Source organism: Lichenostomus cassidix, unplaced genomic scaffold, assembly GCF_008360975.1.
Source record: "Lichenostomus cassidix isolate B80296 unplaced genomic scaffold, HeHo_3.0 HiC_scaffold_707, whole genome shotgun sequence".
Taxonomy (NCBI): domain Eukaryota; kingdom Metazoa; phylum Chordata; class Aves; order Passeriformes; family Meliphagidae; genus Lichenostomus; species Lichenostomus cassidix.
The window spans coordinates 1-23,031 of NW_028147326.1; the positions used below are offsets into that span (position 1 = coordinate 1).

The 23,031-nt window shown below is 60.0% G+C and overlaps 2 protein-coding genes across 5 annotated transcripts; one reads left to right on the plus strand and one right to left on the minus strand.

The window, feature by feature from the left end:
- Positions 1-1,304: 1,304 nt before the first annotated feature.
- LOC146423402 (rho-related BTB domain-containing protein 2-like) lies at positions 1,305-13,242 on the plus strand. Of its 3 annotated transcripts, none has more exons than XM_085044794.1 (10): positions 1,305-1,447; positions 7,403-7,604; positions 7,766-7,869; positions 7,950-8,135; positions 8,214-9,238; positions 9,998-10,116; positions 10,188-10,338; positions 10,422-10,510; positions 10,833-10,938; positions 11,019-13,242. In XM_085044794.1, exons 1-10 carry the CDS (start codon positions 1,389-1,391, stop codon positions 11,255-11,257), a joined length of 2,280 nt encoding a protein of 759 aa, XP_084900920.1. In that variant the 5' UTR covers positions 1,305-1,388; the 3' UTR covers positions 11,258-13,242. The 3 variants fall into 3 exon arrangements, with proteins under 3 accessions (XP_084900920.1, XP_084900921.1, XP_084900919.1); XM_085044795.1 differs by lacking the exon at positions 1,305-1,447 and adding an exon at positions 2,755-2,962; XM_085044793.1 differs by lacking the exon at positions 1,305-1,447 and adding an exon at positions 3,945-4,403.
- A 986-nt stretch (positions 13,243-14,228) lies between these two features.
- On the minus strand, positions 14,229-22,184 carry LOC146423403 (tumor necrosis factor receptor superfamily member 10B-like). Of its 2 annotated transcripts, none has more exons than XM_085044798.1 (10): positions 21,983-22,184; positions 17,800-17,929; positions 17,063-17,191; positions 16,360-16,474; positions 16,192-16,277; positions 15,915-16,004; positions 15,754-15,791; positions 15,517-15,615; positions 15,112-15,178; positions 14,229-15,028 (listed from the first exon to the last, which is right to left on the minus strand). In XM_085044798.1, the coding sequence occupies exons 1-10, from the start codon at positions 22,031-22,033 to the stop codon at positions 14,748-14,750; spliced, it is 1,086 nt and encodes a 361-aa protein (XP_084900924.1). In that variant the 5' UTR covers positions 22,034-22,184; the 3' UTR covers positions 14,229-14,747. The 2 variants fall into 2 exon arrangements, with proteins under 2 accessions (XP_084900924.1, XP_084900922.1); XM_085044796.1 differs by having other exon boundaries at positions 15,751-15,791.
- Between the last annotated feature and the right edge of the window lie 847 nt (positions 22,185-23,031).

A 23,031-nucleotide genomic window follows, 5' to 3' on the forward strand; every position in this document is an offset into this window, starting at 1 on the left:
TCTTAATGCTGTATGAAACTGTGAATCCTGCCTGGAGCAGCCGGCGGGAGCCTGTCAGTGCTCCAGGCTGCAGCTGCGGCCTTTCCCGGGGTGTGGGGCTGGCTGTGCCCCCCAAAAACCTGCCCGGGGGGGCAGGAATGAGCATCTGGAAGAGCAGCCTGGGCTGTGATTCCATCCCAGCAGCGATTTCTGCACCACTCGGGGTGGTAAACCCACCACACCCCAGCTGGAGGGTGCAGAAATCCTGCACGGGTGGATCAAGACCTTGAGTTTCGCCCTGACCTGGTTTTTAGCTGGGAAAGATCTGTCTGGAGAGCCCCAAATGTTCATTAGCTCAGCGCTGGGATGCTGGGCTCCTGTGAGGAGTTGCATTTTCCGGGAGCACGCGGCGCCTTCTGGGTTTAAATATTTATAAGCTGAGCGCTGAATCCCCTGGAGCTCTGCAGCCGTATCGATGGCAGGGTGAGCTGTCACCAGGGAGTGTCAGGTGGCTCATTCCAGGGCTGGGAGATGGGATCCAGCTGGGGCAGAGAATTCCTGCAGGCAGGGAATTTCCAGAGCCCCCCAAACTCCTGGCTCGCAGACAGAACCTACTGCTTTGGCAGGGCAGGAGGTGGAAGGTGCAAAAAATGTTCTTTTTTTTTGCTTGTTTTAGGCCTTTCTTTCTGGTATCTGCTGTTCCCTGGGCTCTGCGCCCCACCGGTGTGGTGGCACATCCCAGAGGGTCCCTTTGTCCCCACTGGTCCCCCATCAAGGTTGGGTTTTGCTATTTTTGCAAAGTTCTGGTTGAAGATTTCTCCAACTGGATATGGAGCCTGAAAACCCCATTTTTAAGGCGCTGCCACCTCCCTCCCTGGCTGCTGATGGGGCTGGGGGTGCCTGGGGCAGCTATCCTGAGCCAGGACATCCCTTGTAGCATCATCCAGGCAGGAAAACTGCAGGAGTTGGGATTTCCCGAGCAGCAAAATGAAGGGATCACCCTTCCTGCTCTTCCTGGTGAACCCATGGAAGGATCCAGCACCATGTTGGGTCTCTGGAATTCACTGCCTGGCAGGAGCCAGGACTCTGCTGTCACTGTGGAGCCTTCAGCCCAGGGGACAGCTCTGTGTGTGTTCCATGGATTGATTGATTGATTGATTGATTGATTGATTGATTTTGGCTGCCGTGTAGGGTGGCACGCGGAGGGCAGAGCTGGCAGTGAGACAGTGGGGACACAAGGGACAGCTCTGCCTCCACACCAGGACATTTGGCCAGCCCAGGACCTGCCCTCCCAAAGCCTTCCCGTCCCCAGGGTCAGGGGGTGACACTGAGGGTGGCTTTAGCCATGTTTGGGGTGTTGTCACCCAGTCCCTGCGCCCTCTCCTTGCAGAGCCTGCCAAGAGAAAGCGATGGAAAGCCCGGGGAAGGGCAGCCCTGCCGGGAAGATGACCGCCGTGGCTCACAGCCTGTAAGTACCTCCTGCTGCCTCCTCCTCCTCCTCCTCCTCCTCCTCCTCCTCCTCCTCCTCCTCCTCCTCCTCCTGCTCCTGGCACTTTTCCTCCGGCCACTTTCTCCGGGGACTTTGCTCTATGCTCCCACCCCACACTGCAACGCCTCCGTTCCCCATGGATGAGGTGGAAAAAACCCGGCAGGGCTTAGGGCAGAGCAAGGCCAAGGCAGATTCCCGGCGCTTTTGGGGATGTGTGCTCCGGAGCTGCCGGAGGGTGTCGGGGTGTCTCCCCATCCCAAATCCACTTTTTCCAGCATTGCCTCGGCCTGTCCCAGCCTGTCAGCCCCCTGCAAGGTGAATAACGCTGGATTTGGGGCTCAGGGTGGGGGGCAGAGCCAGGAAAGCTGCAGAGATTGCAGAGTGCTTGCTGCTCCAAGGAGCATAGGGAAAATGGGTTTGGATCACTGCATGCTGACCCCAGCGAGGCTGGGCAGGGGCCTGGCAGTGCCTGGGAGGGGTGGAAATATCCTTGGCATTGAACTGGAGAGTCATAAATTTTACTGGGGATGGAGCAATGTCTGCTCTTATCTCAGATATCCCGAGAGCTTCTTCATTCCAGGCCGGGGAGTGGGAGGTGGAGTGAGGAGGGTGCTGTGGGGTGAAAAGGGCTGTTCAGTTCAGGGCTGTGACCCCCAGGGCTCAGCCGCGGGTGGGTGTGGAGCTCTTTGCCTGGGAGTCAGGGTGCTAACGGAGCAGGACAGATGGAATTCCTTGGGGACAGATTCCAGAGGCTTCGATTGCAGAGGTGGGAGCAGGGAGGAAAGGCCTTTTAATCACAGCCCTGCCAGGACAGCGCTGCTGGGGGAGAGGGGATGTCACTGGGCAGCTGTGCCATGCCATGGCCAGCTGTGCCACGCCGTGCCGTGCCATTCCAACCCGTGCCACAGCGTGGGCTCACCGGGGAACAGTCAGCTGAGGCTCGTGTTCCTCCTCCCGCGGAGCAGGGGGGCTGCGAGCAGCACCCCCAGCTTCTCCCGACCCCCTTCCCGTGCCCCGTGCCCACCCCGCTGCCTCCACCCGCGGCTCTCTCCTCCCGGGAAGGAGGCCCGGGCGAGCTCGGCAGCCGGAGCGTTCCGCCCGCGGGTGACAATCGTGCTTTTGTTTCGCCTGGCCGCGAGAGGGGCAGGCGGGAATTTGGCCGCTCGGAAAGCTGCCGGGAACCCTTTCTGCCACAATTAAGCACCTGCTACAAGAGAGCAAATAAGCCAAATCATGCGGCTGGCAAACAAGCTTTACGTGTTCCTTCCCCGTGACCCACTCCAAGGAGCAGAAAGCTCCAGGCTCTGCGGCTCGGCTGCTCGCAGCTCCCGGGGCAGCGGCTCAGCAGCGGTTCGGTGCCGCCGCGGGCAGCGAGGCAGAGCCGGGAGCTGCATCCTGCCGCCTCCAAAGCCGAAAGGGCTTCTTCCCCCTCCCCAAATTAGCGGCTCCATCTGCTTCTGCTATGGAGAGACAGATCCCCGTGCTGCGAGTTCGGTGAGGCGGGGGGCTCGGCCGGGCTGGGGGCGCAGCGGCGGGGCGAGGCGAGCCGCTGGGTTGTGCCGCGATGGGACGCGATGTCGCAGCGGTGACAATCTGAGCGCGGCCCGATGCGAGAGGGAAGGGATCAGGCCATGCAGGGGGCTGAGCTTAGCGCGGCTCCGCGGCGGCGATGGCGAGGGAAGGAGGCTGAAAGGCTCGGGAAGGGATGGCGAGGATCACATGATGCGGATATACGGGGTCAGAGCAGCGGGGCCAGCGGTGCCCAGCGCCTTCCCGGCAGCGCTGCGAACATGACTCGGAGTTTTTTTTTATGCCGCCAGGGTTCAAATTTAGGGGAGGTGCCCCGGGGGTGAGGAGGGGGCTGCGGTAAATCCTGCAGGGTAGAGGGAGAAGGCAGGAGCGCAGCGTGTGGCCTGTGCTTGGAGGGATGGAGGGGCAGCTCTGAAGGGTTTGGGGGTGCTGCGGGGGGGCTGTGGGGGTTTTGAGGGGTCTTCTCCACCAGCAGCTGGGAGCTGGCAGCCCCTGAAATTTGGGGAGAGGGAAAGATGCTCGGGGGGATGCAGGAGAGGTGCACCCCGGATCGGGATTGGGGGTTTGGCTGCAGAGGAAGGGGGAGGTGGGATGAAGGGGGGGATGAGGGTGTCACCCCCCTCGTTTGGGTGTCACAGATGATGGAGGACAGGGTGGGAGGGCGATGGGCACCATGGGGGCTCCAAGGCAGAATTGGGGGCACAACAAAGCCCCCTGAGGGGAAGGTCTAGGGGCAGGATGGGGGTGGCATGGAAGGCAGGATTGGGGGGCACAACGGAGCCCCCTGCAAGGGAGAGTCGAAGGACATTAAGGGGTCCCAAGGCAGGACTGGGGGACATGACAAAGCCCCCTGCAAGGGATGGTTAGAGGACACGATGGGGTCCCAAGGCAGATTTGGGGGGACATGACACAGCCCCCCACAAGGGAGGTTTAGGGGCAGGCCGGGGGGGTCCCACGGCAGGACTAGGGGGGCACAAGGGACATGATGAGGGTCCCCAAGCGCGGCAGGATGCGCCCGTACCCCCCCGGGAGCCCCCCCGTGTCCCTCTCAGCCAATGCGCGGCGGCGGGGGGGGCTCGGGGGCGGGGCCGGGCCGGGGCCGCTTGTTTTTTGTGAATGAAAGGCGGGGCGGCCGCGACTGCAGCGCGCAGGGCAGCGCGCACCGCTCGGCGCAGCGACCGCGCAGGGCCGCGATCCGCGCACGGCTCCGCGCAGGGCTCCGCGCAGCGCAGCGGGCCGCGGATGCGGAGATCGGGGCGGCCGAGGTGCCGCCATGGGCCCCCGCGGCCCCGGCCTTGAGCCGCCCAGCCGTGCCCAGGCGAGCCGCGCGAGCTGCGCCGTGGCCATGTCCGGAGGGGCGAGCCCGGCCCCGGCCCCTGGGAGCCGCCGCTTCGTCTGTGTTGGTGTAAGTACCGCCGGACCCCCCCCGCGCTTCCGCCGCGCGTCCCGCTCCGCCTCCGCGCATCCTGCCCCGCCGCCCGGCCCGGGCCGCCTGCCGGACAGGGGGACAGCGAGGGCCAGGCCCCTTGGCCGTGCCAGCAGCCCCGATTGCGAGCACCGCCGAGCCCCCTTGGGATGCTCCCGGTGCTCTCCAGCCCCCTCTCTGCGTCCCGCACCCCTCCCGGCGCTTCCCGTGCTCCCCGCAGCCCCGAGCCAGGTGCTCCGAGCACCCCAAACCTCCCTGCGATGCCCCGCACCCTCCATCGGCTGCTCCGAGCTCCCCCGAGACCCCTGGCCATGCCCCACGCCCCCGGCCTAGGTTCCTCCTCAGTCTCCTTGCGATGTCCCGCACCCTCCATCTGGGTGCTCCGGACACCCCCAACCTCCTCGGGGTGCCCCTCACCCCCGGCTGGGTCCTGCCCAGCCTCCTCGGGATGCCCAGCACCCTCCCCCGGTGCTTCCCGACCCGCCACAGCCCCGACTGGGGTGCTCCGGACACCCCTGAACCCCCCGCACCCACTCCACATCCTCCCCGTTTCCCCCGCCATACCCCGCGCCCGCTCCCGGTGTCCCCGATCCCTCCGCGACGCCCCGCACCCCCGCTCCGGATGCTCCGAGACCCCTCGCCATCCCCGCGCCCCCAATCCCGGTGCTCCCCAACTCCCGCACCCTCTCCCGGTGCTCCCCGACCCCTCCGCCGTGCCCCGCAGCCCCGATCCCCGCAGCCGGTCCGCTGCCCCCCGCCCGCCGCATCCCCCGGCCCCGGCCGTGCTGCAGCCCCGCTCGGGGCCCCGTTCCTCCCGCACCGCCTCCCGCACCGCCTCCCGCCGCGGCCTCCACAGCCTCCGCGGGGCCGCCCGGGCCCCGTTCCTCCCGCAGCCCGCGGCCGCCCCAAACCCCCGTTATTTTTGGGCATCGCTGCCGTTTCGGGGCGGTTTCGCCCCGGTTTGGGGGTTCTCCTCCCCTGGCGAGGTGCGGGATGGAGGATTTGGAGCCTGGGAGTTGCTAAGCGACGGCTCCCGGGGTGATGGTGCAGTTGCCTTGGCAACCGCGGGCTGGGAGGCTGGAAGGAGCGATTTTGGGGGTCTCCTTGGGGGGTGGGTGTGAATTGGTGCCCGTGGTTTGGGTGGGGGGCTGCGGCGGGCAGGGGGAGCAGGGCTGGGGGCTGCTGGCTGGAGCAGCCCCGTTCCCCAGGGGGAACTCCAAGGTCTTGGCATCTCGAGTTATTTTTACTCTCCGGTGGGATTTGGAGCTGTTCCCAGGAGAGAAGCGATTGTAGGGAAGGTGGGGAGGGGGCTTGGAAAGGTTCAGCCCCTCCCGGGGTGGTCTCGTGGGTGAGGGGCTGTGACCTCCCCTCTGTGGGGCCAACAGAGCTCCCCAAATGTGCTTCTGCTTTATTGAGAACCTGCGTTTTGTCCCCACTGCTGTCCTCCCTTCCTCTCCTCCAGCAGGCACTGATCCCACAAGGATTTAGCCCTTAATTCCCATGAGGCCCCAGCCTGTCCAAGCAGGCTCGGCTCGGGGTGTGCTGAGCTCCCCAGGAGGGACAAACATCCCAAGTGCCAACTGCAGTTGTCATTCCCTGCGCCTTCCCCCTCCATCCGAATGAGCTCGGCCGACCTGGGAGCACGGCTGGGCCTAAAAATAACCACAGCCCAGCTCCCTGAGCACTCACAGCCCCCATCCCGCAGATCTCTGCATCTCCTGGCCCTACGGAGCCGAGCTGATCCCTGGGGGTGGCAGCAGAGGGGGATGCCTGAGATGGAAACACATTTTGAGGGGCTGATGAGGAAGCAGCCCCGCTGCCCTGCCTCCTTTTCGCTTCCCAATGCCCTCCGGGATGAATTCCCTGCATCCCAAAGGATGGAGGAGGCGCGGAATGCGGCGACAACTCCTCGGAGAAGTTTTGCCTCGGGACCAGCCCGGTGTGGAAGCGCTGGCACCCGAAACCACCGGGATTTGTGCCACCTGCCTTTGCCTCCAGCTGCCCACGGGGCTCAGCCGTGCCCGGGGGATCCAGGTGTGCCCAGGGAGGCTGCGCACGGAGGGAGGTGCTAACATTGGGAAGTCCTTGCCAGGCTGCCGGTTTGGGGAACTGTGGTCCCACGTGCAGGGCTCGGTTGCCATCGTTACCGGGTATTTTCGCTCACTGCGCTGGTGGTTTATTATAGCAGCTCGGGAGGTCGCTGCCAGGAGGGAGCGACAAGGGGGAGCAGATCCGTGGCCTCGGGAAGTTCGGAGAAATTGGGATGTGGGGTTTTTTTGTCCTTTTTGCTGTCCCTCAACTTCCTCACTGCTTTTCCCTGTGGAAACCACGTAAACTCTTGGTTAATGGTGTGATGAGCTAATTCTGGCTGGTTTGGAGTCTGGCTTTGCACAGGGAGTGGGTGACACACCTGGGTGCTGCACGTCACACCTTGCAGGAGTTTTGGGGTCACACCTGCTCCTGGGAACTCTCCCAGTCCTGATGGCTGCTGAGCCTCTGGGAAACCTAAGGAGTTTCTTCGTGCTGCTCTTAGCTGGGAGCAAATATCCCCTTGGGAATGGGGTGGGAAAAGGGGGGCAGGTCAGTGTCCCCTGGCAGTGCCTGCTCTACACTCAGTCAGGCGGCTCTGGAAGCTTCTCTTGCAAACGCTGGAGAAGGAGAAAAGGAAGAGGAGGAAGGGAGAGGAAAAAAAAAAAGCCTCATCTCACATGAACAAGCATGAGCCGAGAGCCGGGAGGGAGGAGGGCGCAATCCAACGCAGGCCATGTGTCTGACGCGGCACAGCAGCCACGCTGCCACCAGAACATGAAATTTTAAAGGGGACTGGCGGGGACAGCCAGCTGGGAAAGGCTGGGCAGCCGCTGCAGAGCTTCCCCGGGCTGCCAGGGAGTGTCAGCATCCTCCTGCTTTGTCCCCCTCCGGCGCCCTGTCCCGGCTGGCTCCTGGCTGTGTTTGCCGAGCCCTCGTTCCGCCCGCAGGTCCCAATTAATGGATTCTGACATGGATTATGAGAGGCCAAACGTAGAAACCATCAAGTGCGTCGTGGTCGGGGACAACGCGGTGGGCAAGACCCGGCTCATCTGTGCCCGCGCCTGCAACGCCACCTTGACCCAGTACCAGCTCCTCGCCACCCACGTGCCCACGGTGTGGGCCATCGACCAGTACCGCGTCTGCCAGGAGGTGAGGGCTGCCTGGGAGATTTGGGGTGCTGGGGAAGGTTTGGGATACCCCGTGGGGATCCCGGGGAGGTGGAGGAAATTGTGGTTTGCTCCCCACGGTGGGGACAGCGCTGTTGTGAGGCTCAGGGACTCAGGAGCGGGGCGGTGTTGGTGTTCCCACAGGTGCTGGAGCGCTCCCGGGATGTGGTAGACGATGTCAGCGTGTCCTTGCGCCTCTGGGACACCTTTGGTGACCACCACAAGGACAGGCGCTTTGCCTACGGCAGGTAAGGAGAGGCAGAGCCTGGCGCCGCCCCGGGCAGGGAGGGAATCCCCAGGCTGCACCTTGACCCTCCTTCTCCTCCAGGTCCGACGTTGTGGTTTTGTGCTTCTCCATCGCCAACCCCAACTCCCTGCACCATGTGAAGACCATGTGGTACCCGGAGATCAAACACTTCTGTCCCCGCGCCCCCGTCATCCTGGTGGGCTGCCAGCTCGACCTGCGCTACGCCGACCTGGAGGCTGTCAACCGCGCGCGGCGACCCTTGGCCAGGTGGGACCCTGGAGACGTCCCCGCCCGCCCTCCTTATCTCCAGAGCTCTCCTCATTAATTATCTCCCGTCTCTTCCAGGCCAATCAAACCTAACGAGATCCTTCCCCCGGAGAAGGGCAGGGAGGTTGCCAAGGAGCTGGGGATCCCCTATTACGAGACGAGCGTGGTGGCCCAGTTCGGCGTCAAGGACGTCTTTGACAACGCCATCCGCGCCGCGCTCATCTCCCGCCGCCACCTGCAGTTCTGGAAGTCCCACCTGCGCAACGTGCAGCGGCCTCTGCTCCAAGCCCCCTTCCTGCCCCCCAAGCCCCCTCCTCCCATCATCATCGTCCCTGACCCCCCTTCCAACAACGAGGAGCGTCCAGCCCACCTCCTGGAGGACCCCCTGTGCGCGGACGTCATCCTGGTGCTGCAAGAGAAGATCAAAATCTACGCACACAAGATCTACCTCTCCACCTCCTCCTCCAAGTTTTACGACCTGTTCCTCATGGACCTGAGCGAGGAGGACCAGCAGAGCACGGCGGGGCACGGCTTCGGGGTGGCCGTCACCGCGGCCGCCGAGCGGATGCTGCACCAGGAGGAGAGGCACCACGGGCGGGATTTCCTCCTGCGGGCCGCCAGCTTCGACATCTGCGAGAGCGCCGAGGAGGCCGGACCCGGCCAGCGCAAACCGTGCCTTAGAGCCTCCACCAGTGACGGCATCCTGCGCGGCGACCGCTACGAGAACGGCGAGCGCGGGCTGCGGCGGGGCCGGAACCTCTCCTCGTGGAGCCGGGCGTTCACCAGCATCCAGGAGGAGATGGCCGAAGACCCGCTGACCTACAAGTCCAAGCTGATGGTGGTGGTGAAGATGGACGCGTCCATCCAGCCGGGTCCGTTCCGCGCCGTGCTGAAGTATCTCTACACGGGGGAGCTGGACGAGAACGAGAGGGACCTCATGCACATCGCCCACATCGCCGAGCTGCTCGAGGTGTTCGACCTGCGCATGATGGTGGCCAACATCCTCAACAACGAGGCGTTCATGAACCAGGAGATCACCAAAGCCTTCCACGTCCGGAGGACCAACCGGGTGAAGGAATGCCTGGCCAAGGGGACTTTCTCGGGTATGGCACCCCCTGGTCCCTGGGAGTGACTCTGAGGGCTGGATGGGAGCTCCTGGCTTTGCTCTGGATTTTTATCCTTTTTTTATTGCTTTTTATCACTTTTTTTTCCCTGAAAAAGTGAGTGCAAAGCCCTTCCCCAGGGTTTCCTGCTTCCCAGCTGGCCCAGCAGCTCTGTTTATTTACGGAAGAGCTGCAAAGGCGACTTCCTCCTCTCCCAGCCCAGATTTTCACGGGGTCATCCTGATTTATGAGGAACAAGCGCCCTTGGTAGGATTTCCTCAGCTTTCCAGCGAGCACCACGAGCCACCAGCACGAGGTGACATCCCAGGGGGATGTGAACGTCCCAGCCTCCCTCTGGCTGGATTTGTTTCGTGGAGATGGATCCTAATATGGTCAGGCTGTCCCTGTTGGGGACAGATGTGTGCTGGCCCTTGGCACAGCCCTGGGAGAAGCTGTGGAGAGCAGGGCAGGAGATCCCCAGCTCTCCAAGGACTCAGATGTGCTTCCTTGGTTTTCCCCTTGCTTTCAAATGTGTTGTGTGACCTGGGAAAACCCCTTGGAATAAGCAGGGCTTCTTCCCTGAGCTGCCAGGGAATGCTGGATAAAAAAAACAGTTTTTTTTTTAGGGAAAAATACAGGATATTCCAGGCTCTATCCCCTTCCCTCTGCTGTCCCCGGGGTGAGGTGTTTAGTGGCAGGGGGTGGCCGAGCCCCAGGTGGCAGGGCCGGTCCCAGCAGCTGCCCTGTGCTTGTCCCCAGATGTCACCTTCGTGCTGGATGACGGTGCTATCAGTGCCCACAAGCCCCTGCTCATCTCCAGCTGCGACTGGATGGCTGCCATGTTCGGTGGCCCCTTCGTGGAGAGCTCCACCAACGAGGTGAGGAGAGCTCCCTGCCCGGGTGGGGCGGGTGGGGACAACCCCGAGGTGACAATTAATGTGTCCTGCAGGTGGCACTTCCTCACACCAGCAAGAGCTGCATGCGGGCAGTGCTGGAGTACCTCTACACGGGGCAGTTCAGCTCCAGCCCCGACCTGGACGACATGAAGCTCATCATCCTCGCCAACCGCCTCTGCCTGCCGCACCTGGTGGCTCTCACAGGTGAGCTGGGGTGGCTGCGGCAGGGCAGGGTGGCTGTCACCCTGTCCTGGCCACCCCCTGACCCCGAGTGTCCCCCTGTGCAGAGCAGTACACGGTGACCGGCCTGATGGAGGCGGCGCAGATGATGGTGGACATCGATGGGGACGTGCTCGTGTTCCTGGAGCTGGCTCAGGTAGGACAGCAGCACGGGCTGGCAGGGCTGGGGGAGCGGGAGGTGACACTCTGAGGGGCTGGAAGGGCTGGGGGTGACACTCAGAGGGTCTGACAGGGCTGGGTGGTGACACTCAGAGGGTCTAGCAGGGCTGGAGGTGCTCAAGGTGACACACAGAGGGTCTAGCAGGGCTGGAGGTGCTCAAGGTGACACCCAGAGTGCCCTGGCAGTTCTGGGAGCAGGACAACCAGGCCTGGCCTTGGCTGTCCGTGGAGGAATGAGGTGAATCCCTCATGCTGTCCCATTCCTGGTGACCCCGAGCTGCTGTCCCTCCTTCCCCCAGTTCCACTGCGCCTACCAGCTGGCCGACTGGTGTTTGCACCACATCTGCACCAACTACAACAACGTCTGCCGCAAGTTCCCCCGCGACATGAAGGCCATGTCGGGAGGTGAGTGACACCCGGGCTGAGGGGACAGGGAGGTCCTGGTGGCCCTGGTGGTGCCACCCTCACCCGCTGTGTCCCCGCAGAGAACCAGGAGTACTTCGAGAAGCACCGCTGGCCGCCGGTGTGGTACCTGAAGGAGGAGGATCACTACCAGCGGGCGAAGAAGGAGCGGGAGAAGGAAGACTACCTCCACCTCAAACGGCAGCCCAAGAGGCGGTGGCTCTTCTGGAACGCCTCCTCCTCCCCTTCTTCCTCTCCTTCATCGTCGGCAGCCACAGCCTCCTCTTCCTCCTCCTCCTCCTCCTCCTCAGCTGTGGTTTGAAAGCCCCGTCCTTGCCCTGGCTCCAGAGACGGGGAGGAGGAGGAGGAGGAGGAAGGGTGGGATGCCCTGCCCCAGCGCCCGGCCAGCAGCGGCAGAAGCCCCGGAGCAGAGGTGGTGGCCGCAGGGGCAGTGCCAGGGGAGGGCTCGGTGCTCCTGGAGCTCTGCTCTCCCCGCGGCAGGACTGGCAGAGCCCGAGCAGCAGGAGAAACTCACGTTTACAGGAGCACGAGGGCTGTGTTGTGGTTTCATTTCGGAAGTTTTCTTTTGGATTTCTTTCTTTTTTTTGAAACATCAGCAGCATGAGGAAGATGAAGAAGAAGAAACGCATCCTGCTTCCACTTTGATTTGGAACCAGAAGCTCTGGGATGTGGTTTGGGTGTCTGATGGCATCTCGCCACCCGGAGCCACCGTGGGGGTCCTGCCACCCCCCTCAACTCGCAGCAGGGTCAGGCACAGGGCAGGGGACCTCGGTCCCCAAATGCCTCGAGGCACTGCAGCATCTCCCCTACAAGAGGGGTTTGTCCTAAATCAGGGCACGGAGGGGACAGGAGTCCTCTCCTCCCTGCTCTTAACTCTTCACTTTTGTTTAGAAAGCAAACTTCAAGCAAAAAAAAAAAACCCAAACAACCCCAACCCCATCCCAAACCCACTCCCTCAACCTGCCACACCAGAAACCAACCCCGAGCCCTCGGCTTGGGATTTTAGCCTGGAAGGCTCCATTGTAATAAATGGTGTTTGAAAAGCCCGGCGTGGTCGCTGTGTGTGTGGGAGGAGCAGCTGGGCATGGCACGTCCTTGTGCCCTGCTGGGGCGATGCCATCACCCCCTGCCAGCGCTCCCAGGACGGGCAGGGACAGCGAGGGACATCCCACCCCTGCTCCAGCACGAGGTGGCTTTTCCAGAGGTGGCTTCCCCATCGGACTAACTGCACGCCCCAGCCGTGTCCTGCAGGGCTTTGCAGGGCTGCCAGGCAGGGCAGGAGCACCCAAACCTCCAGCTGGGACGGGGAAAGCTCCTGGGAGCCATCCTGCTGCTGGAGGAGCAGCTGGGGATGCTCCTGTGGCGTCCTCTCCCGCTCCACGCCGCTCCCCTTCCCAGAGAGCACCCGGAGCCTCTCATTCCAGCGAGCTCTGCCTCGCTGTCCTCACCCTCGGCAGCCCCAGCGAGCAGGTAGGACCACGACTTTCTTTCCTTTCCAACGATCTGGGCGCTCACCGCTGCTTCCGAGCCCTGTTTGCCAAGCCCTGCATGTGCCTGGCTCTGCAGGAGCTCCTGCCCAGGCTTGGGGGGGCACAGGGAACCCCCAGGAGAGGGACAAACCCTCCCGGCAGGTCACCCACAGCTCCTGCTCCTCGATCCCCTCCACAGTGAAGGGCTGGAGAGAAGCTCCGGAGGGGTTTTTGGGGGGAGAGCAGAGCCGTTTGCTCACCAAGCACTGCATGGATTTGCAACACAGCTACTGCAACACACAGAGCCCTGGCTGGGAGGAGCAGCTCTGACCCTGCTGGTGCCACCACGGGACACGGGGACAGGTGGCACCGTCCTGTTCTGGCAGGGGACAAAGCATGGGACTCGTGGTGTGGAGAAATAATTAAAGGCCTGAGGGCTTTCCCTGGCAGGAGGGACCCTTGGGGACCGGTGGGGACAATTCCTGGTGGGATACTGAGCACCAGTTCCACGGGCTGAGTCCTCAATGCCACATCTGGTGTCCCCTGGGACCCTGGACAGACCCTCACCAGAGTTCTGAGGGAAAAAAAAAATCAAACCAGACGAGAAAATCAGGAGGTTTTGTTTTTTTTTTTTAAAGTTAACTTTTCCTTCATAAAACAGAGAAATGTAAAAACTGGAAATAGCAAACTGGCTGGGCCAGAGCTCTGTACAAAAAAAACACACAACCATGCATAACAAAAAAACCGATATTTTTATATAGCTTTTAAGTTAATATATGTAACGTTTACGATTGCTAAATAAATAAGTACAAAAACTTCTGCTTGTGGACGCAGGATTTGTTAAGGCTTTGGAGAGTGGGGGAGAAGGGGGGCAGCAGGAGAGGCACTGAGCCCTGGGGAGGTCCTGCTGGACTGGGGTGGCAGCTCAAGTAATCCAGTAGTTTTTCCAGCTCAAAGTTGTTGTCCCTGAGTGTTGGAGGAGCTGCCCATCGGGCTGGGATGGGCAGTGGTGCCCACCGGGCTGGGATGGGCAGTGGTGCCCATCGGGCTGGGATGGGCAGTGGTACCCACGGTCACTCTCGGACCTCAGTGCATTCGCCTTGCCACGCTGCCTGGGGACACAGGGACACCTCAGCCACCCCATGGCCACGGGAAAGGAACCAACCTGGGGCCAGCAGGTCCGTGAGGGGATTTTTCCTCTCTGTTAAAACCCAACCTGCAGCTCTGGGGTCTCCAACAGCACCAGGATGGGGAGCTGGTGGAGCTAATCCAGAGGCCATGGAGATGCTCTGAGGGCTGGAGCTCCTCTGGAGCCAGGCTGGGAGAGATGGGATTGCCCACCCTGGAGAAGAAAAGGCTCTGGGAGACCTTCAAGCCCCATCCAGAGCCTAAAGGGGCTCCAGGAGAGCTGGAGAGGCACTCTGGACAAAAACCATTCCCAGGGCATGGGAATGGCTTCAAACGGAATGAGAGTCACATTAGATATCAGGAAGAACAATTTCACAACCAGGGTGGGTAAACACTGGCAGAGAGGTCACCCAGGTAAGCTGCCCCATCCCTGGAAACATTCAAGGTCAGGCTGGAAGGGGTTTGGAGCAGCCTGGAGGAGGGGAAGATGTCCCTTCTCCTGGCAGGGGCTGGACTGGGCGATCCCTGCACTGTCCCTTTCCTCAGACAACCCCAAATCATAGTGCAAGTCAACCATTCCCACTCTCCCCTCCAAGTCCAGTTCCAAACTGGTTCCTGAGAGCAAGCAGAATCACTTGAACACATTAACAACAAAATTATTAAAAACACATTAAGAACAGAAACACGTAAAACTCATTTTAGTCCACAGGACTCAGCTGAGCTCGCAGAACGAAGCTCACTTAGAGATGCTCTAGAAGCAGAAGCCATTTCATGATGCCAGGAATCCTCGGGGAAAAAAAAGGAGGATCCAGTTAGAAAAACACAGCAATGCCTAAAATCCTGCAAAAGCCCTTCTCTGATCCCGAAGATCTCCGTGTAGTACCGGCGCTTCCAAGCGAGGTGATCCCAGAGGCAGCTTGAAATGATCGGAGGCTCTTCGCAGTGAAAACCAAGAAACCAGCTTGGATTTCAGGAGGAAGCACCAACGTGTGGAACCTGTAAATCCACCAGAGAGGACCCCGAGGTTCGTACTCCGTGTGAAAATCAGCTCCTCCTGGCTCAGCTGAACTCTGAGATGGCTTCAAGAGGAGAGGAGCCGCAGGAGAGCTACGCACAGCTAAAATTCAAGTGTTCCGGGAGGTATTTCATAGCTTTAGCTCCAAAGAGGGAGGCTCAGGGTCTCTGCCCTGCCCTTCAGCTCGTTTCAGCAGACTGGAAAAGTCCCATCCGGATCAGATTGCTGGAGATGTCATCTGCCACGCCGCTGAGGTGGAGCCTGTCCAGCGTGTCCAGCAGGGTGTTGACCGAGGCCTTGGAGCCTTCTCTGCTCTGCCACTTGAAGAGCATCTGGTAGAAGGCGTCCTCCGTCCACTCCTGGATGATGTCGTTCTCCTCCAGATCCAGGCTGCGGCCGAATTTCTTCCACTCCACCTTGGGAACCTTTCCGGCGAAGATGTAGAAGGAGCGGCGCAGCACTGGAGGGGGAAAAGGAGGGTTAGAGAATGGGGTGGGACAGGAATCTCATTCCCCAGCATGCCCCTTAGGCCCCAGAACTTACAGTGAATGGGGTCGTCCTCTTTCACTGGCACCAGGTTCCTCTTGGGTCTCTCATTCTTCAGCATCACCTGGAATGGCAACGGCAGTGCTGGGATGACGATGTCCTGCAGCACCCTCCCAGCCCTGTGGTTTGTGGGGATTGGAGACCCTTTCCCTCTCTCCTGGGGCTGGTGGGGCAGGAGACCACCACCCACCCCTGGGATATCCGAGTTTCCTGGCTGTGGGATGGGGGAGATGAGTTGTGTTTGCTCAGCATCAGAGTTAAATCCTTCAGGGACTCTGGAACTGGACAATGAGCACATTTTGCCATCCTGACCACACAAAGTGACCCTTTGCCACCTCCCTGAGTGCTCCAGCCATGGAATCCCCCCAAACTGACCAGGAGGGAGCAGAGGGTGACTCATACCTCTGTCTCTGTCACCATGGCACGCTGCTCGTTGGTGGCATTGTCCTCTCTCCCTGCATTTTCACTCCTGTACCACGGCAGCTTCCGAAACATGGACCTCTGTGGGGGAGAGAAGCACCAACTGTGGCAGGTGGTCCTGGGAAAGCAGGAGTCAAGGACATGGATGGGGGGACCTGGGGGACCTCATCCCACCCCCCAGACAGAGCCATCCCCCCTGCCATCCCAGGAACTCACCACCATTTCGTAGGGCCTCCTGCTCGAGGGTCTCCCATCCCCTGCAGAAGATGGAAACAGTGCTGTGATCCCTTTTTCCCCAGGAAGGTCCCTGTTCCCCCTCACCCCACACCAGAGCAGAGCCCCCGGCCAAGGTGGGTGCTCTGGGGGTCTCCTGCACTCACCTGGGGAGCTGGAGCAGCGCCTCCACATGCAGAACCCAAAAATCATCAGGACCACCAACGTGATCGCCACCAGGATAATGGTCAAGGAGTCTGAGGCAGATAAAACAGGGGTATGGTGGGCAGATGCTCCTGGTCCCCCTCAGCAGCAGCTCCCACCCCATCCCTCAGCAGCTCCCACCCCATCCCTCAGCAGCAGCTCCCACCCCATCCCTCAGCAGCTCCCACCCCATCCCTCAGCAGCAGCTCCCACCCCATCCCTGGGCAGCCCCCTACTCACGGAAGGAATCGGAATGTGTAGCAGGACCACACTGCAGGTCACTGTGGGTTGTGCAGGCTCTCAGCACCACCTGACCCTCAGGACACCTGGGGAAGGGGGAGAGAGGGAGGGCTCAGAAGCTGGAGCTCCAGCAGGGACCCCGGGGAAGCCACCGTGTCCCACACCCACCTGGGCTGGCACTTCTGGCACATCTCGCAGGGGTGGTCTGGGGGGCAGAAGGTGCCGTTCCTGCAGGCACACACCGTGTTCCTGGTGGCCCGGCAGGGACTCAGCTCCACCTGATCTGAGGGACAGAGGGGACACAGGTTTATCCCTGTCCATCCCTGCTCCATCCCAGCTCCATCCTGCTCCATCCCTGCTCCATCCCTGCTCCATCCCTGCTCCATCCCTGCTCCATCCCTGCTCCATCCCTGCTCCATCCCTGCTCCATCCCTGCTCCATCCCTGCTCCATCCCTGCTCCATCCTGCTCCATCCCTGCTCCATCCCAGCTCCATCCTGCTCCATCCCTGCTCCATCCCAGCTCCATCCTGCTCCATCCCTGCTCCATCCCTGCTCCATGCCAACTCCATTCCAGCTCCATCCCTGCTCCATCCTGCTCCATCCCAGCTCTCCATCCCTGCTCCATCCTGCTCCATCCCAGCTCCATCCCTGCTCCATCCTGCTCCATCCCAGCTCCATCCCAGCTCCATCCCTGCTCCATCCCAGCTCCATCCTGCTCCATCCTGCTCCATCCTGCTCCATGCCAACTCCATCCCAGCTCCATCCTGCTCCATCCCAGCCCCAGCCACCCTCTGGGGACACTGTAGGTGACACTTAAAGAGCTCAGCTGGACCAGCCTGAGCCACCAGCCCTGCTCCCCCCAGCTCATACCTTCCCTGCACTTCCCGCATTCTCGGCACCACTGGAAGGCGTTGGGATATTCCATGTACTCCCCAGGTCCGCAGGGCAAACATCGGCCCAAGCTGTTCTGCTCTTTGCACTCCTCTGCTACGTAGGTGCCTGAAGAGAAGGGGAAACTCTGAACACACAAGAAGGGAGCTGGGAAGGGGCTGGAGAACTCCTGAGGGAGCTGGAAAGGAGCTCAGCCTGGAGAAAAGGGGATCAGGGGGACCTTGTGGCTCTGCACAACTGCTGACAGGAGGGGACAGCCAGGGGGACAGGCTGTGCTCCAGGGAACAGGGACAGGAGGAGAGGGAACAGCCTCAGGCTGGGCAGGGGAGGCTCAGGGTGGACAGCAGCAGGGATTTCCTCATGGAAAAATCAGGGATTGGAACTGCCCAGGGAGTTTGGAGTTGCCATCCCTGCAGGTGTCCAAGGAATTCCTGGAATTCCATGCAGCTCCCTGGGCTGGGACAAGGTGGAAATTGGGCACAGCTTGGCCTCAATGGCCTTGGAGAGCTTTTCCACCCTGAACCATTCTGTGGTTCCACCACCAGTGAAGCTCAGAGGCAAATGAGGAGCCAACAAAAGGAAAATATTCCCATAATGAGAGCTCAGATCGGTGACAGAGGAGCAGGGGAGAGCTGGAGCTCTGCTGCCCCTCAGGAAAAGCAAGGACACAGAACAGGAGAGGCTGCAGTGCTGGGGTCAGTGCTGTGACATCTCACCTGCAGGACACTTCTGGCAGTAGAGTTCCTTGCCTGGCACTTGGTAATTTGTCAGTTCCCAAAGTGTATCCAGGGGATCCAAACTGTCCCTCCTCCTCAGGCTGACAGCATTAGTGCCTAAAACAGTTACCTGTTAAAAACACAGAGAAACTTGGGTTGACAACCACCCCAACCCACGGGGAAAGGGGAGAGAGGGAAAGGCCAGGGCTGCTGGGAAGCAGGAAAGAAACTCTGGGATGGCTCAGAGCCACTGGAGCCAGCAGCCAAACCTTCCCCTGACTCAGGCAAAGGCCAAACCAGGGTTGCTTTTCCCTTGGCAAAGCCTGGAGGTTTGCAGGGGAATTCCGTGTGCCAGGTTATCAGCAGGCAAAAACTCCCAACAACCCCTTTTCCTTCCCCAATTTCTGGGTGAGCCAACAGCCCTGAATGGAAGGGAAGAGTCGGGAACAGGAACCGGTTTGTGGGAGGAAGCAGCCTGGTGTCAAGGCTGGAAGGTGGCTCTGGTGCCCGCAAGAGTGCCCTGGGCTGTCACCCTGGGCTCCCAGGGGACAGCACAGCCTCGTGTTCCTGTGTTTTCCCTGTTATCCTGCACGGATCAGGAAGAAAAGCACATTTCCGCCAGCTCTCCACGCCCTTTTTCTGCTGCCTCAGCTCCTTCCGCCCCGGCCGGGTCACTCTGGGGGGACAACACTGGGCAGGAACTGCCATTTGTCCCCTCGGGCTTTGGGGGGGCTTTGAGCACCTCAGTGTCCCCAACAGGGACAATGGGCTTGGCCTTGGAGCCAGCACAGCTCCATGATATCCATGGATATAAACTTGCATGGATTTAACTGCAAGGATTTAAACCTGAATGGAGTTAAACCTACATGGAATCAAATCTACCTGGATATAAACCTACATGGATTTAACTGCATGGATTTAAACCTGCATGGATTCAAACCTCCATGGATTTAAACCTGCATGGATTCAAACTTGCATGGATTTAAACCTGTATGGATTTAACTGAATGGATTTAAACCTGCATGGATATAAACCTGAATGGATATAAACCTGTGTTGATATAAACCTGCACAGATATAAACCTACATGGATATAAACCTGCATAGATTTAACTGCATGGATTTAAACCTACATGGATTTAAACCTGTATGGATATAAACCTGCATGGATTCAAACCTACATAGATATAAACCTGCATAGATTTAACTGCATGGATTTAAACTTTCATAGATTTAACTGCATGGAAATAAACCTACATGGATTTAACTGCATGGATTTAACTGCATGGATTCAAACCTGCATGGATATAAACCTACATGGATCTAAACCTGCAGCACCTGTCCCTCCCCCCCGGGTGGCAGGGAGTGACATGCACAGCCCGGAGGTGGCACTGTCCCCCTCCCCTCCCCAGCGCGGGGGTACAAATCTGCCTTTTCAAGCAAATATTTCTGCTGTGAGTCAGAAGCTGCCTGGAAGGCTGAACAATAGGGACTCGTGCTGTCCCCAGCGCCGTCCCGCCTCCTCCCCGGACACCTCCCGCGCCAGGACAGGGCAGAACTGGCTGAGGCAGGTTGGGGACGGTCACGGGGCTGGGGAAGGTGACGCCGAGCCGCTAAAAACGCCACCAACACCAGCCAGGCCATGGCAGGACAAATGCCCACCACGACAGAGCCCCCCAGCCCTGTCCAGCCCAGGAATGAGGATCAATCCATGTCACTCCAACAGCTTGTGGCGCCTCTTTCTCCAGCCAGGAATATCTGCAAGTTTGTAGTTTTTAAATGTAACTATTGTTTTTATGTATCTATTTTACTGTAGTGGTTTTTTACCCACTTGAGGAGTTACAACCACAAGGGCTTCACCCGCTCTGGTCTGGGAAGTCCCGGGAGTGAAAAGACAACTTTTCCCATTTCCATGGGGGAAAAAATTCCATCTTTCCTCCCCACCTGAACTCTGCCATGCTGGGAGGACGATCACAGTGACAACACAGCTATCTGCTGTTGGGAAAGGCAAATCCTCTCAGACAGAGGATTCCATTGCTTTCCAGGCAGCAGCAACAAGTGCACGATAAGGTTATCAGCCCACGGCACCCTGACCAAACCAGCAGCTGGAATAACCAGCCTTGGGCAAGACACGGTGAAATCGAGGAGTTTTCAGCCACGGTAAACAACCCCAGAAAGCCTGGAGGCAGAATTAGCAGGCACAGGAATCCCTGTAAAAAAAAAAGCTAAAAGCCTCTTCTCCTTCTTGGGGGATCAAGTGTGGAGAAGAAGTTCAGGAAAGCATCACGCTTTGAACTTCACCTTTTTCCACCCCAAATTTTTTTTTTTTTTTTTCCTGAGGTGATCCCAAAAGCAACTCAACCCTGCAGAAAGGCACAGGCCCCTCGCTGAGCTCCTGATGTGAACACAAATCAAACACATCCCACAGCCCTGACGGCAGGAAGGGATAAGAGAGACGCCAGGCAGACACCTGATGCCATCTGCTCCAAGGACGTGGGGCTGATCCAGGCAGGGATTTTCCCCTGGAATTCCCGCACGTGGAATTTGAGCTCCAGCAAACTCACAGATCCATCCTCAAAAACCGGTGGCCTGTGTCCAGGCCATGATGCAAGAGAGAGAGGACACGAGACGCAACATCGTCCGACTGTGACGTGTGAATCATCAACCCCAGCAGCTCCCCTCCCCTTTTATTAAAAAAATAGGATAAAAACTAAAAAAAAACTTTAAAAACTGAGGCGATTACGAGCGTGGCTTTAGTGATGGGTTTAGCAAGGCTTGGCTTTATCAGGCGAAGTCTAAATAAACTCTGCTAAACACCACAGGGAATGAAGTGGATGAGAAGCTCTCAATAAAAACCTGTAACGGGAGGTGCTGATGTCATCCCAGCACGGGAGCAACACCCACCCGGCTCCCTCCTATCGGCCAGATAACAGGGATAAAACTCAGAGCAGTTTTATAGTATCTCTGGGATAAAACTCCGGGCAGAATCCGCGGGATAAAACTCAGGGCAGGACCCCCCTGCCTTCAGGCGAGAACAGAATTCAGGTATTTCCGATCTCTACACCGCCACCCAGAAATCCGATATGCCCAGGCGGAATTCAGTGTCCCAAAAACGCCGCGCTGAGGGTTTGGCCACAGCTCGGGCGACTTGCAGAGGCAGCATTCCTGCAGCGGGCAGCCCCGAGCCGCCCGATGTGTTAGAACATCGCCGGCAGATGCCGGCACGGAACGGCAAACGGGATTGGGAAGGCTGGAAATCCCCGTCCTTCCCTCGGGCTGGCCGAGCCGCAGGTCCAGCCTGCAGCTCGGATCGCTGTCCCTGTCGCCAAAGGGCCATGTGCTCGAAGCGGGAGCGCTGAGATCGCTGAGATCCCTTCGCTTCCCATTGCCCCTCCACGCTGCTTCCTCCCAGCCGCAGCTTTACACCCCAACATGAACCCCGAACCCCCCGAACACTCCTGAATCACCCCGAATCGTGCCCAGGTGAGCCCATCGGGACCCCGCCTGGCCAGGTGAGGCCCCCGGGTCCCCCGAACCGTGCCCAGCTGAGCCCCCCGGGTTTTCCGAACCGTGCCCAAGTGAGTCCCCCGAGTCCCCGCCTGCCCAGGTGAACCCCCCGGGTCACCCGAACAGAGCCCAGGTGAGCCCCCCGAGTCCCCGCCTGCCCAGGTGAGCCCCCCGGGTCCCCCGAATCGTGCCCAGGTGAGCCCCCCGAGTCCATCGCTTCCTCCCCGGACCGGCTGAATCGCCACCGCCGCGGCTCTCCCGGTGCCCCCCAGACCAGGTGAGCACCCCAGCTCCCCCCACGCCCCCCCCGGAGCAGATGAAACCCCCCGGAGCGCAGTTTTCCCCCGACTCACACAAGCCCTGTCCCCCCCAAACCGACACGAAAGGCAGCCCCCCATCCGCCAGTCCCTTTCAGGTAACCCCACCGCCTCCCTCCAGCCAGGGCTACCCCGATCCGCAGAGCCCCCGCGCCTGGGCGAGCCCCCAAATACCCCTGGCACCCCCTCCCCACCTTTTCCCCCCTCCTAGCCCTCCGCACGACCCCGACCCGCCCCGCCGCTCCGAGCCCCTCGACGGCGCGGCAAGCCCGGGCATGTCGCGACAACACCGCGCAGCCCCGACAGAGCTCCGGACCCCCCTGTCCCGCCTCCCGGAGGGTCCCCACGGTCCCCACTCACCGTGACCAGCAGCAGCAGCAGCGGCGGCAGGCCGTCGGGGGGCCGGCGCATGGTGAGCGGGCAGAGCGCGGCGGGGCAGGGCGGGCGCGGAGCGGGACGGAGCGGGCACGGAGCGGGCACGGAGAGGGGACAGCGCGGGCCAGGTCCGGAGTTACCTCAAGGACAGCCACCTCCACCGGCCGCCACCGGGAGAATGTATGAGCTCGGCCCGATCAGGAGGCTTTATAGGGGCGGGACAGGAAGGAAGGGGCGGCGGGAGGGGCTGTCCCAGCGCAGGTCCCTGCGACTTCGGCTCTTTCGTTCATCGTCCCCGACGAATTGGAGGATCGTAGTTAGTGCGATCGTTTCATCGTCACACCAAGGCATCGTAGGATCGTAGTTAGTGCGATCGTTCCATCCTCACACCGAGGCATCGTAGGATCGTTTCTAGTGCTCTATAGTTGTATAATCGTTCATAATCACACCCAGGAAGTGCAGTAGCTTTTTGCAGTGCTCTTTAGTCCTGTGATTGTCCCATCGTAATTAAGGAAGTGCAGCATCGTTTCTAGTGCTCCAAAGTTTTGTGAGTGTCCCATCCTCACACCGAGGCATCGCAGGATCGTTTCTAGTGCTCTGTAGCTGTGTGATCGTCCCATCGTCACTGAGGAAGTGCAGTAGCTTTTTGTGGTGCTCTATAGCTGTGTGATCGTCCCATCGTAATTAAGGAAGTGCAGCATATTTTCTAGTGCTCTATAGTTTTGTGATCGTCCCATCGTAGCTAAAGAAGTACAGCATAGTTTCTAGTGCTCTATAGTTTTGTGATTGTCCCATCCTCACACCGAGGCATCGTAGGATCATTTCTAGTGCTCTTTAGCTGTGTGATTGTTCCTTCATCAGCGAGGATGTGCAGTAGCTTTTTGTGGTGCTCTATAATTCTGTGATCGTTCCATGGTAAGTAAGGAAGTACAGCATAGTTTCTAGTGCTCTATAGCTGTGTGATCGTCCCATCGTCACTGAGGAAGTGCAGCATCGTTTCTAGTGCTCTGTAGTCCTGTGATCGTCCCATCGTA